The sequence below is a fragment of the Sminthopsis crassicaudata genome, chromosome 2 (genome assembly GCF_048593235.1).
Source record: "Sminthopsis crassicaudata isolate SCR6 chromosome 2, ASM4859323v1, whole genome shotgun sequence".
Lineage (NCBI taxonomy): Eukaryota > Metazoa > Chordata > Mammalia > Dasyuromorphia > Dasyuridae > Sminthopsis > Sminthopsis crassicaudata.
In genome coordinates, this window is record NC_133618.1 from 254,760,452 (window position 1) to 254,774,461 (window position 14,010).

Sequence of the window (14,010 nt, forward strand, 5' to 3'; positions counted from 1 at the left end):
TATCTTTTGATGATGGAAAGGGAAGTTTTTTTTTTTTTTTAATTTTTTTTTCTAATAAGTATGTTTTGGGGTTGATTTTTTTTCCTAAAACTTGAATAAATTTTATCTTTTTACAAGTTCTACCCGTTAAGTAGTATAGTTTGAATGAATAGGCTCTGAATTAAGAATTTAGACTATCCTGATTTTAATCCCCTTCTACTATATGGCCTTGGGAAACTCAACAACTGCTTTCTTCAGTTTTCTCATCCTTGTATTGATTGCAAAGGTATCCTCTCTAATCTAACTTTTACTAATTCTAAGCTCACCTTGCCCCTTCTCCTACCCCAGAAAATGCAGGGAAAATAATTTTTTCTTCTGGTGTATAAAAATGCCTAAAGTACAATCTGTCAAGTTTTGAGTTCCTCCTCCAGGAATTGTGGGAATTTCTAGATTCTTTTGCTTTTGTTTCTCTTATAGGTTAAGAGAGAATCTATCCCCTTGGAGCAGGCAGGCAAAGCCAAGCTGTTTATGTTATCAGTGAAGCAGTCCCTGAGCCAGGCCAACTTTGATCTCTTCACCAGAACCTTGCAGCAATATAAGGGGACTGATGACTTTCACACCATGATGACTCACATTAGCACACTCTTTGCAGAGGACCCAAAGAAGCATAGTTTGCTCCAAGGTACTATGATTCTGTCCCTGTCCTCTTCCTGTGGTTGTCCATCAATCCCTTCTAACAAGATTATTCTTGAAGGCCACCATGAATGAAATCCAACAAAACTGCGAGTAGCACACAGGAAGTAGTCACAATTCAAATTCATACAATCACAGAATCTATGTTAGAAGGGTCTTCAGCAGACGTCTAGTCCAACCCATGTGTGAATAGGAGTCCCTTTGACAATCTACCTGACAATGGCCATTTTGCCTTTTGTTCATTCTCCAGTGAGGGAGCATCTTATTAGGTCCCAATGTAGCTCATTCCATTAGGATAGTCATCATTTTTAGAAAGTTTTCTCAGATTGAGCTTAAACAAGTTAAATTGTCTTTTTCAACCTCTACCCAATGTTACTTTTAAATACATTTTGCTTCATGAATCATATTGGGAAAGAAAAATCAGAGCAAAAGGGAAAAACATGGGAGAGATAAAAAATGGAAAAGAAAAAAAAAGAGTGAACATAGCATGTGTTGATTTACATTCAGTCTCCATAAGTCTTTTTCTGGATGCAGATGGCATTTTCTGTCCAAAGTCTATTAAAATTGCTTTGGATCACTGACCCAGTAAGAAAAACCAAGTCTTTCATAGTTGATCCTTGCACATTTTTGCTGTTATTGTATTCCTGGTTCTGCTTGTTTTGCTTAGAATCAATTCATGTAAATATTTCTAGGCCTTTCTAAAATCAGCTTGTTCATCATTTTTTAATAGAACAATATTCGATTATCTTCACATGTCACAACTTATTCAGCATTCCCCAAGTGATGGGCATTTAATTCTTTGCTACTACAAAAAAGAGCTGCTACATTTTTGCATGTGTTACCTATTCTTAGTTTTGAAGACCTTAGCTTAAAAAGGCCAAGGTCTTCCATTGCATCCAGGACCATCTCAAGTCATCCTGATCTGTATCTGGCCACTGGACCCAGAAGGTGCTGGAGGGAAAATGCACAACCTTCCCTCACTTAAATCCAATTTACTTACATATCATAGCATGACCTCCCCAACATCATGGTCCTCTTCAAGAATAAAGGACAAATCAAATTTTCCCAGCAACTTAGTCACCAGTTGAAATAAAGAATATATAGTCCATACACACAAATACCAGGAAACTGTCATGCAGGGCAGTGGGAAAGAAGCTCCCTCATTTTTGGGGAGGGAATAACTTTTTTAAAATACTTAAGTGGCTGAGTTTACTTGGTGCAGTTAAGGATTAAACCTGTCAATTTTAACATGACATTGCTGTTACATCCGAAATAAACTTAAGTGATGTTTTGTTCTGGTAAAAAAAAAAAAAAAAAGAATAAAGGACAAATAACAACAAGAAACAAGCAAACAATAGTCATCTGGGGCCAGGAAGAACAAGTACTTTTATTTGGTAGCCCATCAAATGCTTGAAGACAAGTATCTTGTCTTTCCAGGTCTTTTTTTCCAGCTAAATATCCTAGAAACTGCATCCTATTTTCATATATCCTGAGCTCAGGTTTCTGCATCATCATAATAAATCAATCAGAAATGAACATTGAGGGCAAGGGGAGTTACTGCTTCCTAGAAATGTTTCTGGACTGGAAAATTTAAAAAAAAAATTAAATATTAACAAAACTCTTATTTTCCATTGGCCTCACTGGCATATTTATTTGAACAAGAACATACTTCTTAGTTCTAAGAGTTGTCTGCCTTGCCATATTACCCCACTTATCCCCTAGTTAATATTCTTTTTTGATAATGTAGTTCTTCCAAGACCATCTAATTCTGTTCAGAATTATACCCAAACTAATCTAAAATGGTTGGCCAATAATGTTAAAACTTTCTAGTAAAGTAAGAGTTTTGTTCCCATTCATCTGCGTCCCTTCTGAAACCTAACTTAATCTTTTATACTTTGTCAAAGTTAAATGAGTGCCTCTTGACTTGCTTCTTAATTCAGGGACCACTTTCCACACAGTGACCACTATGGCCTCTTTTTTGGACAGGATTTTACCAGTTTGTCCGGCCACACCACAAGAAGCTGTTTGAAGAAGCGTGCCTCGGGCTCACTGGACTGAGCTGCGGCTACAAACCCGAGCACAGCCTGCCACGAGAGAAGAGGGAGCAGTTGGCCCAGGACTCAAACGGTGAGATCCTGAAAGGCCTAGGGAGGGAGGGAGGCCTCACAGATTCCTGAGGCTCAAGGCAATCTGTGGGGGTCTTTTGTCTCTGGTGAGCAGGGGGACTTAGAGGTGATGAAGGGAATAATGAAGTTGACATCGGTGATAACTCTGGGGGACTCAGAGCAACCCACTGAAGGTCCAGATTCTAGTGCTGCTATTTGTGCTTGGTTTGTCTTGGGCAAATGACTTTATCTCTCTGGACCCTGAGTTTTTCATCTGTAAAATAACAATTGGACTAAATGATGGAAAGTCTCTTATATTTCTAAGGTTGTGATTCTCTATAGCTTTAAAGTTTACAGATGAATTTCTATACATTCTCTTTTGATGCCTATCAACCCTTTGAGGTGTTGTTACAAGTGTTGTTCATTCTCTTCATTTATTTCTGACTCTCTGTGACCCTGTTTGGGTTTTTCTTGGCAAAGATATTGGCATGTTTTGCCATTTTCTTCTCCAGTTCATTTTACAGATGAGGAAACTGAGACAAACAGGGTTAAATGACTTACTTAAGGTCACATAGGAAGTGTCTGAGTGAACTCAGGTCTTCCTGACTCCATGCCTGGTGCTGAATCTGGTGTGCCATGGGAGTGCCCCATTATCTGCTTTACAGGTGAGGAAACTGAGTTTGAAAATCTGTAAAATGGGGCAGTTGGAGTAGATGGCCTCAGACCCTTCCACCCTTTCTTTTAGCAGTATCATCAGCTCTCATGAGTACCCTTATCTCTGTGCGATGACTCCTGAGTCAGTACTCCTAAACAGTATTCTTGCATCAACAGCTTTCTACCTGGAAATGCCTTTGGTATGTCAAGGCTAATATCCAAATCGAGTGTTGTATTCTTTTTAAGTCTGACTGCAGCCTATCTCTTTGGGATCCCTGCATCTTACTCCCTTTCATGTACTCATAATTTTCCCACTCGTTTACATGTCCATCCTTCCCCTGATTCTCTGGTATTGCATAAGTTGTGTCTGAACTGCATTCCTTCAGCTGCCTCTTAACATCTGTCTACATGTTGTTGTCTCCTCATCTCTTTAAGCAGAGATGGTTTTTAGTAAATGTTTCTGGAGTTGACTCTAAGAGCTAGTATTTATCAAGGTAATTTCAATTCTGGTGTTCTTTCCACCACACACAGTACAAATGAGTTCATATATATGGTGCAGTTTTTTTGTTTTTGTTTTTATCCTTAAAAGCATTTTATTTGGCTATGTATAAATTCACCTGCCATTTATCAGCCTTTCTCTCACAGATTTGTTAATGTTTTTTATTTAGTTACCTTTTGCCATTACTGCTAGGTCCTCCATACCAGGAAGACCCCCATTCCTGCTAGTGAATTGTTTTTGTTAACCTCATAGAGAGCTGGACCTGATTTACCTTCTGCCTTCTCTGTTTGTCTCCCCACTGCTGTGGAATGGCGTTTGGCATGTTGTATTTTGTGGGTAGTGTTGTTATTGAGTTATTTTCAGTCATTTCCCCATCCTTCCTAACCTCATTTGAGGTTTTCTTGACAAAGACACTGGAGCGGTTTGCCATTTCCTTCTCTAGCTCATTTTATAGTGAAGGAAACCGAGGCAAGCAGGGTGAGTGACCTGCCTAGAGTTATCTAGTTATTAAGTGTCTGAGGCTGGCTTTGAACTCATGAGAATAAGTCTTCCCGCTCTACCCATTGTGCCACCTAGCTGCTCCCTGGCACATTATAAGTGTTTAATAAATATTATTCCAGGAGCAGTTAGGTGGCGCAATGGACAGAGCACCAGCCCTGAATTCAGGAGGACCTGAGTTCAAATCCGGTTTCAGTCACTCAATACTGGGCAAGTCACTTCATCCCAAGTGCCCAGAAAAATAAATAAATATTATTCATTTCTAGCTAATATGCCTTTCCCTTTCCCTGCTAAAAGAACTAATTTTTGTTACAAAAAATACAAAGAAGGAAATACAGTTCTGTAAATTAAGCTAAAGCATCACATGATTGATAGGATATGCCATATTCCATACCCATGGTCCCTGGCCTCTAACAAAGGAAGGGAAGCATGTATGTTCTTGTTTCTTATTTAGCTTCAAGTTTTGTCATTATAATTGATACAGTGTTCAGTTCTTATTGATTTTATTTACATTTTTATAGTCAGCTGTATTGTTTTATTTCAGTGGTTCATATTCCATCATGTTTTTATGAATTATTCATATTCCATTACTTTTACAACCATGTACCACAGTTTGTTTAGTCGTTTCCAAGTTTGTGGACATCTTCATTTCCTGTCCTATTACACAAAAATGTTTCTGTAAATATTTTGGTGTATAAGCAACGTCATATTTTCTACCTATCTGTACCACATGGAGATGAGATTTATTAATCTGTAATGCTCTGTACTCTTACCCTTTTGGAGTCCTTTCCCTTTTGGTTTATAATTATTTTTCTATACATCTATTCTCTTTTGTAGTTATAGCAGTAATTTCTGCTGTCCAGACCATTATGTCCATAATGATCAGTAAGTCCCCAGTTTTAACCTTAAGTTAGACTTGTGAAACTGATTCTAGTTATCTTCCTATGTTTATATTTTCTACTTGATATATACCCTCCTCACTATTGAGAACATTCCCCCTACTACCTTCAGTCACGCCATTTCAGGGAACAGTTTTGAAGTAGGTACCTTCCTAATAATGTCCTGAATAAAGACAATTTCAAAGAATTCTCTGCAGCAAACTTTCCTATTTTTTTAAAAAGCACCCTGTTGGCCCCATCATTCTCAAGCCATTCTATATTTTAACACCCTTTTTATTGATATAGAATCTTTTACCAAGTGTTTCTCAAAGTTTTTTCTGTTTTATACCTTATCTGCCCATTTTGTAGATTCCCCTTTTCTCCTTATTTGAACTTTTATTTCCAAGATAGCTTTTTTCTGTGGTAATCACTTGAACCAGTTAAAAATACTTTTTATTTTAAAGGGCTAAAATCTTTCCTTGAATTATTATTACCTATTTCAATCGGAGTAAAGTTAAAAAGCACCTATGTTTTGATACAACATTCTGCTATTGGGAATACCACCCTTCTTTGGGCTTCCTCAAGGGAATATCCACATCAAGCCACTGAATTTTGTAAAGTTTTCCTTCTGTGGACCTCACCTGTGATGTTTCTTACAATGGAAAGGGACTAACTACAGCCAGGGTGGGGAATACCTTAAAGAACTTAGTTCTTTAAGTCTTAAAAAAGATTATAATGTCAATAAGTCCAAGGATGAGGTACATCAAGCCTATTAAAGAGTTTAGGATAAGGATGAGGGACATTTAAAGAGTCACAGTAAAATTATTGGTGGAAGATGAGGGACATGGATTTCTTTCCTAGAATCCAAGTTCTGGATATTAAAATCAGGAGATTACAACTTCCCTTCCCCATACACATTTAGTAGAGGCTTTTTGGGGGCCAATAAAAAGAAGATTCTATTTTGTATTAAAAAAAAAATAAACTAAGGAACTTGCTCCTCCAGGAGATGCTATAGACTGAAAATATTAAACAAATTCAAGTATGATTTTTATAGTTTCCTAGTGAGAACTCAGTCATGGATTATGAAGAAAAGGCATACCTTTTGAAGGCAAGACTTGGTTGAAAACTCTCATGTTATGTCCCAGATGTCTGTTGGAGCCTCTGTCAGCTCCGCTTTGCATAGACTAAAGACTCTTAGAGAAAGCCAGATCAAAACCTTCCCTTTTCTCTATTGCTTTGATGTTAACAGTGGTGGGTTCTCTTGTTGAACCAAATGAATTTTATTTAGCAGTATCTTCAACGTGTTTAGTACCATGATGGGCTTCATTCAATGGTAATATAAAAGTGGAAGAAGATATGACTTTATGTGATTGACTATGTTCCATAGGTAGGAAGTCTATGATTATTTTCACACATGGTTTTCTTTACAGAAAAGAAGCAAAGTAAGATGAAAATGACCTTTTCAGAGGGTGTGGCCCAACAGCTGAATTCAGACATTCATCTGAACCAGGGTAGAACCCACCTGGTTTCTGAGATCACCGTCCAAGGTATCCTGACTTACCTAGCCATCTTCCCATGAACTTGGTTCAATAGAGAGTGAAGTAGACACATTAATGGCCAATCTCTTTGGATGTTCAAACCAAATCTTCGTTTTATCTTTAAATTTTTTAATAGAAAAGAAGATAATACCAATAATAGATACTTAGAAAGAATATATGTTATATCTCTTTAAAAAAAAAAAAAAAGGAGCAGCTAGGTGGCTCAGTGGAGAGAGCACCAGCCCTGAAATCAGGAGGATCTGAGTTCAAATCTAGCCTTGGACACTTAATACTTCCTAGCTGGGTTTCCCTGGGTAAATCACTTAACCTCACTTGCCTCAGCCAATCAATCAATCAATCTTTTTTTAATGTCACTTTAGGCCTTTTATTAAAAAAAACTTTCCAGAGGTTAGGACTGGTTCAATTTTTTTTTTTCTTCATTACTATTCTGAACTCAACAATAGGACCATTTCCTTATATAAAGAACATAAACAGGATTGTTACTATACAGTTTTTTAAAAGTAAAAATATATACTAAATTTAACATAGTAGTTATTTCATTCTCATTCTTCCTTGATTCCCCTTTTGAAAATTCTTCTCTTCTGTACATTTTTACAAGGTTTCATTTGATGTTCTTTTTTTTTCTTCCTCCTCTTCCTCCTCAGTCTTCCTTATCACTATTCCTACACACTTCCTCTTGTAGTTCTCTCTGTTCACCTCCCTAAAATAAAAGCTCTTCCTTGTAACAAGTTGAATAAAACAAGTCTATACCTGTCTCAAAATGTATGTCTCATTTGCCATTTTTAGTCTATCATCTCTGCCAAGAGGTGGGAAGTATTATTCATTATCAGTCACCAGGAGTCATAATTGGTCATTGTATTGAATAGAGTTCTTTTTTTTTTTTAAACTTATGCTTTAAATACTCATTTTTTTAAAATTTGAGTTCCTAATTCTTTCCCTCCAGCCTCTTTCCCATCCATTGGGAAGACAAACAATACATCATAAATTATATGTGTGAAATCATGCAAAACACATTTCCCTGTTAACAATATTTCCTTTCTTCCTTTCTCCCTTTTTTCCTTCTTTTCCTCTCTCTATTCCTCTGTAGGGTCCATAACAATTAAGTATGTGAAGCCAGATTTGAATTCAAGTCCTCCTGATTCCAGGATTGGTGCTTTTTCCATTTCACCAAACTGTTCCATGAGCCATGCTTCAGAAAATAGGGGGGAAGGGAGGAAGAGGGGAACGACAAGAAAACTAAATGAAATTTTAAATTTTGAAAAAAGTGTGTTTCAGTCTACATTCAGAGTTTATCAGTTCTCTCTTTAGAGGTTGATAGCATCTTTTTTTTTTCATAACAAAATTCTTTAGAATTTTCTTCAATTATTTTATTAATGAGAATAGCTAAATCTTACAATTGATCATTATTATAGTATTGATGTTACTTTGTACAGTGATCTCCTGGTTCTGCTCACTTCACTCCGCATCAATTCATATAGTCTTCGTTGTTTTTTTCTGGAACTATCCTGCTTAGTTTTTTTTGTTTGTTTGTTTGTTTTAATTGTACAATAGTATTCTGCCACAATCATATGCTACTATTAGTCATTTCCCAATTGGTAGGTGTCTCCTCTCCTCAAATTCCACTTCTTTGCCATCACAAAAAGAGCAACTATGAATATTTTTGTACATAAAAAGGTTTTCTCCTATTCCTTTGCTGAGTCAACAGGTATATACAGTTTGATAGCTTTTGGAGCACAGTTCCTAATACTTTAAAATGATCAGTTCACAAATCTACCAATAGTGTATTAGTGTCTGTTTTTTCATATCCCTTCTAGCATTTTCATTTTCCTGTTCTGTCATGTTAAATAATTTGATAGGTATGAGATAATCAAAGTTATTTTCATTTGCATTTCTCTCATTGATTAGAATTCTGAAGTCTTTGACAATTGTTTTCCTTGAAAGCGTTATTGTGTAAATTGTTCTCTTGGTTCTGCTCATTTTACTCTGCTTTAATTCATATAAGCCTACTCAGGTTTCTCTACGATCTGTTCCTTTTGTCATTTCTTTCTCATCACCTGTGATTTTCTTTATTCTCTGTTTGATCAAAAACTCTTTATTTGTGATGTGATCTTTGATATGTACACCGTGTATCCATTTCGCACACATTGCCTGTGATGTCTTAGTCTGAACATAATCTGTCAAACTGTTTTGCAAAATGTCAAATAGTGAATCTTTACCCCAGTAGTAATAAAAATCCTTGTTTCTGGGTCTATTTAAATTGGATCTTCCATTTTCAGACTGAGATTTTTTTTTTTTTAATCACTTCCTTAGTGAGAAAACTTGTTTATGTGCTCATGTAAAGAGACCAGAGCAATACTTTATTCTCCTGGCTGCTTCCCCAGGCCACTCTTTGGGCTGCAGTTCAGAAGTTACCTACTTACAAAAACAGTCCTCTTAATGTTGCCTTCCTTCTCCATTAGGAGAAAACCACCCAAGTGTCTTGAGCAGCACAACCAGAGAGGAGCCAAAAGCCCTAGGGGAGAAGAAGGGACACACTGCTATCACAGCCTATCTTGCAGATGTCAAGAACTCCCTTGGGGCAAGCTGTTACAGCCAGTTCTCTACAGCCCTCTCCACTTATAAGAAAGATGACAACTATGAAGCAATGGTGTCTGTGATTGCTGCCCTCACCACCGAGAAACCTGAGAACCTGCGTCTTCTCCAAAGCAAGTGTTTGCCACTGTGGCCTGGGGGATCCCCATAAAGCAGTACGCTGGATAAACCGAGTAACCTGTCTCTCTAGGCTTCTTGGTCTTGGCCAACTGTATAGCTACCCTTCTGCAAAGAAACGTTCTCTGCTGGTCCCATTGACTGATCCCTTGAAACCAATAGGATAGTTTTCAGGATCTCCCAGAAATGCAGTGGAAAATATTAAAGCAAAACCAGGGAGAAATTCCACCTCCAGAAATTCCAAGTCCTCTGCTTTATTCTGTAGTATCCCATTAGTGCATTAACAGCAAACTCTATTCTTATCCCATTCACAGGGTTGGATTATTTTTTGTTTCTTTGCTTCTCTCAAGTTGGGGAGAGATGAGAAGTTCTCTCTTTTCAGAAGGCTTGAGACCATATAGAATGGGAGTGATCTGACAGTATACACCCAAAACAATTCAAGAGACCAAGCTGCAAACTAATTCTAGCCCTTGGAGCAGTAGATGACAGGATAAACCCCACCCAAGATGGAGCAAGGAGTTGAGGGTGGGGGGACAGGGACCAGTTCCTCTTCTTATTGCTAATGGTTGATTCTTCTGTTTATCAGAGTTCTCCATGTTTGTTCGCCCTCATCATAAGAAGCAATTTCTCCAGATGTGTATGGACTTGACAGGGACATGTCCTGAAGAAGGGACACTGTTATCTCCCTGGAAGAACCACCCAGAATCCTCCAGCCTGGACTCCCAAGTAGGGGAAGAGGCCGAAGCGCAGGGGCTCGTGGCAGGATCCAAGCCAGGTAGGACATGGCTTTCTTTTCACTTTCCATAAGAAGCCCATAAAGCTGGGCTCTTGTCCTCTCTAGTCATCATTATCCCAGGACTTCCAACTACAGGTCATGTTTTAGTGTGACTATATCATTTGCCCAAAAAAATAATAATAATTGCTTAGTTTCTGTAAGATGAGAAAGATACTTTCTTTCTCAACAAAAAGATAGATGATTCATTTAGGGACTCTGCATCTTCCCTCCTATGTGAGACATACTTAGATCCTAAACATGAAAGTATCTGAGTCATTTTGGATCTTTAGATTTTTCCTAAGATCATGTTTGCTCTAGTTTCTTCCTACTTCTTCTAATATTCCAGATTCAGATGATATATTTTATGGGGGTGGAAGGTGTGGGAGAAGTGAAGGAGGGAAGAACCTAGATAGTGCAATCAAGGTGACAATGTTCTGGAAAACACTTCTAACAACTTAGGATATGCTATGTTTTGAGTGTCTGGGAATACAAGAAGGTGGACTGCAACTTGCCTTCTATAACCAGGAGTCTTTATCCCACAGATGTCTCAGAGCCTGAGAAGTCCAGGAAAGTTCAAAGCAAAATCTCTTCCTTTTGCTGCAAATTGAAAAAATCAGAATCTCCAGAAAGTAAATTTCCTGAAAGTGCCAGCCACCTGCCAACAACTGTGGAGCATGGCCCCATCCCTGCTCTCCCTTCTAATGTTGAGCTGGAATGGGGTGAGTGACATCCTGAACTTTTTGTGGTTTATGGTGATTGTTATGGGAGTCTTAATTTTTTTGGTATTGGGGCTTTTCCAGATAAGAAATCTCTTTGCCAATGAAGGGCAAAACTCTTCTTAAATTTCAACCTACTAAATTAGAGACTTGGCTTGAGCACTGAGATTTCCCTACATAAGTAACTTCCCCAAGGTCACACACCCAGTATATGTTAGAGGCCCAACTTGAATCCAGGTCTCAGGGAATCAGGCTAATTCTGTGACTGGAACTTTTATCTCCAAGGTCCCACTTAGTTGAATTTTAGTGATTTTGAGATATGTGATCTGTGCCCATTGCATTGAGCCAAAAGCAAAAAAATGTATATCCTGAAACATTAGCAGACTAGCCTCAAATTAATTGGGAGCTTATCTCCCAACCCAGATGGGTCTGTCCTGGCTTGGGAGAGGCCTAGCCCCCACTTAGGTCCATGATACTGAGGACAGCCCTGGGACCCAGGAGGACACATCCTATATGTGCAGAATTACTTAAAAGAGATTTCCTAGAAGGAATCCAAGGAAGAAGTCAGAGGATGCTTTCTTCTGACTCTCACCAAACCACCTAAAGCTGCCAAGTTGAGGCAGTTTTGACTGAAAAGCACCCTCCTCATCCTGTTTTGTGTAAGACTCTGAGCTGAGCCCTGTGGAAACAAAGACTGACAATAATTCTTGCCGTCACCATCAGGCAGCCTAAGGCAGAAGCAACAAGCCTGAATTCAGATTTCACTCCAAGTCTTACCACTTGTATGATCTTGGGCCAGTCATTTTACCTTTTTGATCCTCCTCAGTTTCCTAATCTATAAATTGAAGGCATTAGATTAGGCAGTTCTTGTGGTCCCTTCAAGCTCCAATCTTTGTTCCTAGAAAGTATTACCTCAACTCTTATCCTATAGGTGAGGACAATGATTTACTTAGGGTCAGGCAGTCTTTAATGACAAAGCCTGAATTAAAATCCAGGTCTCCTGCCTCTTTCTCCAACCTCTTTTCACTCTAGCCACCTTGGAGATGCAAAAGGACAAATGTATTTGTCTTGACTTAGCAGCAGCTTTAAAAACATGTCTTTCAAGTTTTCAGAGACATCTTTGGGATGGACACAAACTTGAAGGTTGGAATTAAGTTTGAGAAATAGGAAAAAAGGACTTAGAAATAGGATTATGGTTTTCAGGAGTTTATTAAGGTTTGAATGTCTTGTACTGTTCCAAAGCATCTCATTCTTTAAAGCCCACATCAAATTCTCCATCTTTCACAAAACCTTTCAGGTGACTACAGCCAGGACAGGGCTCACTTCCTGACCATTCATAGCACTTTTCACCAGTACCACATATTTTGTCATTTACTTATGTTTAATTTAGTTCATATTAAACAATTACTTCGTACCAAGCCAGGACTTATTTCATGCTAAAATGAAATATACACAGTTTTAGTCCCTAAAGAACTCCTAGGTTTATATGAAGGATCAGAAACATGCCCAAATAATTGGGATATGTGGCATAATGGAATGCAAACAAAAAATACAAGCTGCTATGTATGGGAAATGTGAGAAGGGAGAGAGGACTGTTGGCTGGGAGCATCAGGAATGCCTTCTTAAGTGAGGGATTTCAGCAGAAGTACAAGACAAGGGAAATCCATTGTTCATGTGGAAGGATCCCATGAGCTTCCAAAGAGGTAGAGCAGGGGCAATCAGGAACCTTTTTAGCTGAGAATATGAGTACAGGATGGGGAATCACTGTGTGAGACATCCCTAAAGCTAGCTTGTATTTCTCTGCATCTCTACAGACCTATCTTCCTTCAGTCTTTAGCTCCTTAGGAAAACATAAGCCTATGTCTCCCAGACATACTCAGTTCCACGACCTACAAGCATGTGAATAAGATTATGAACACACAAAACTATTAGTTCTAAAATACTGGGGAAAATTAATAGAGGTTGACTTCAGGGTGTGGACAATACCATATGACCCAATTTAACATTTCTTTCGTTTTATGGAAAGTACCCTTATAAATAGTTTTCATAGAAATAGATGGAGATGATTATCAGGATATTACTTCACAGTTAAGTCAGTTGTATGTCATCATTTCAGTTCTATAAAATTGGATTTTTTGAAACTAGAAATGAAACTCAAAATCAGTTGCTAATCAGTTTAATTATGTATTCTGAGTCCAATCTAAACAGTTGTCAACTGTTCAAATTAGAACTTACACACGGTCCATATATGATTTTACATTTCCAAAGTAAAGATCAGGTGTAATAACAATATGTATCCATGTACCATTTGTTGGGAAATGAAAGTAAAATTAAAAGTCTACCATTTTAATGATAAAAGACAGAAAAGCAGATTAGGTCCATATTGTAGGTGCCTTAAATGCAAAGTTTATTTTTTGTTTAGTCATTTCAGTCATGTCCAACTCTTCCTGATCCCATTTGGGGTTTTCTTGGCAAAGGTACTCGAGTGGTTTGCCATTTCTTTCTCCAGTTCATTTTATAGGTGAGGAAACTGAGGAAAACAGGGTTAAATGACTTGCCTAGAGTCACATAGCTAGGAAGTATCTGAGGCTGGATTTCAACTCAGGATGCTGAGACTCACAGACTCTAGGCCCAGCGCTCTTATCTGCTGTGCTACTTAGCTACCCAAAAAGTTTGCATTTTATTTTATGTTTTATGTTGCTGTCTAATTGCCCCTTCCTTTTGATTTCATGTCATTGGCAGCAGACTTGAAAGGTCAGGGTCACTTTTATTCCTCCTCCAAAAGAAACTAAGTACAGGGTGGGGCACTTGGAAATGCTGATTTCCTGCATGTCTAGAACTGCAAGGAGTATCATATATGGCTTCGTGGAGCTCACCCCTGAGATGAACACAATTCTGGATGTCAGGCACAAATTTTTGTCCCTGTCTCTCCTCTCCACCCTTAC

At 38.1% G+C, this 14,010-nt stretch overlaps 1 protein-coding gene across 4 annotated transcripts in view; it reads left to right on the forward strand.

Moving 5' to 3' along the window:
- The window catches only part of RTEL1 (regulator of telomere elongation helicase 1), a 99,467-nt gene that overhangs the window by 83,472 nt on the left and 1,985 nt on the right, over positions 1-14,010 (forward strand). For 3 of the 4 annotated variants that reach the window (XM_074288866.1, XM_074288869.1, XM_074288867.1), the window contains exons 29-34: positions 457-661; positions 2,659-2,799; positions 6,737-6,853; positions 9,325-9,570; positions 10,161-10,349; positions 10,892-11,068. In XM_074288866.1, coding sequence (XP_074144967.1) covers positions 457-661; positions 2,659-2,799; positions 6,737-6,853; positions 9,325-9,570; positions 10,161-10,349; positions 10,892-11,068 — 1,075 coding nt within the window. The remainder of the gene's footprint in view (positions 1-456; positions 662-2,658; positions 2,800-6,736; positions 6,854-9,324; positions 9,571-10,160; positions 10,350-10,891; positions 11,069-14,010) is intronic. The other variant, XM_074288868.1, reaches the window with a different exon arrangement.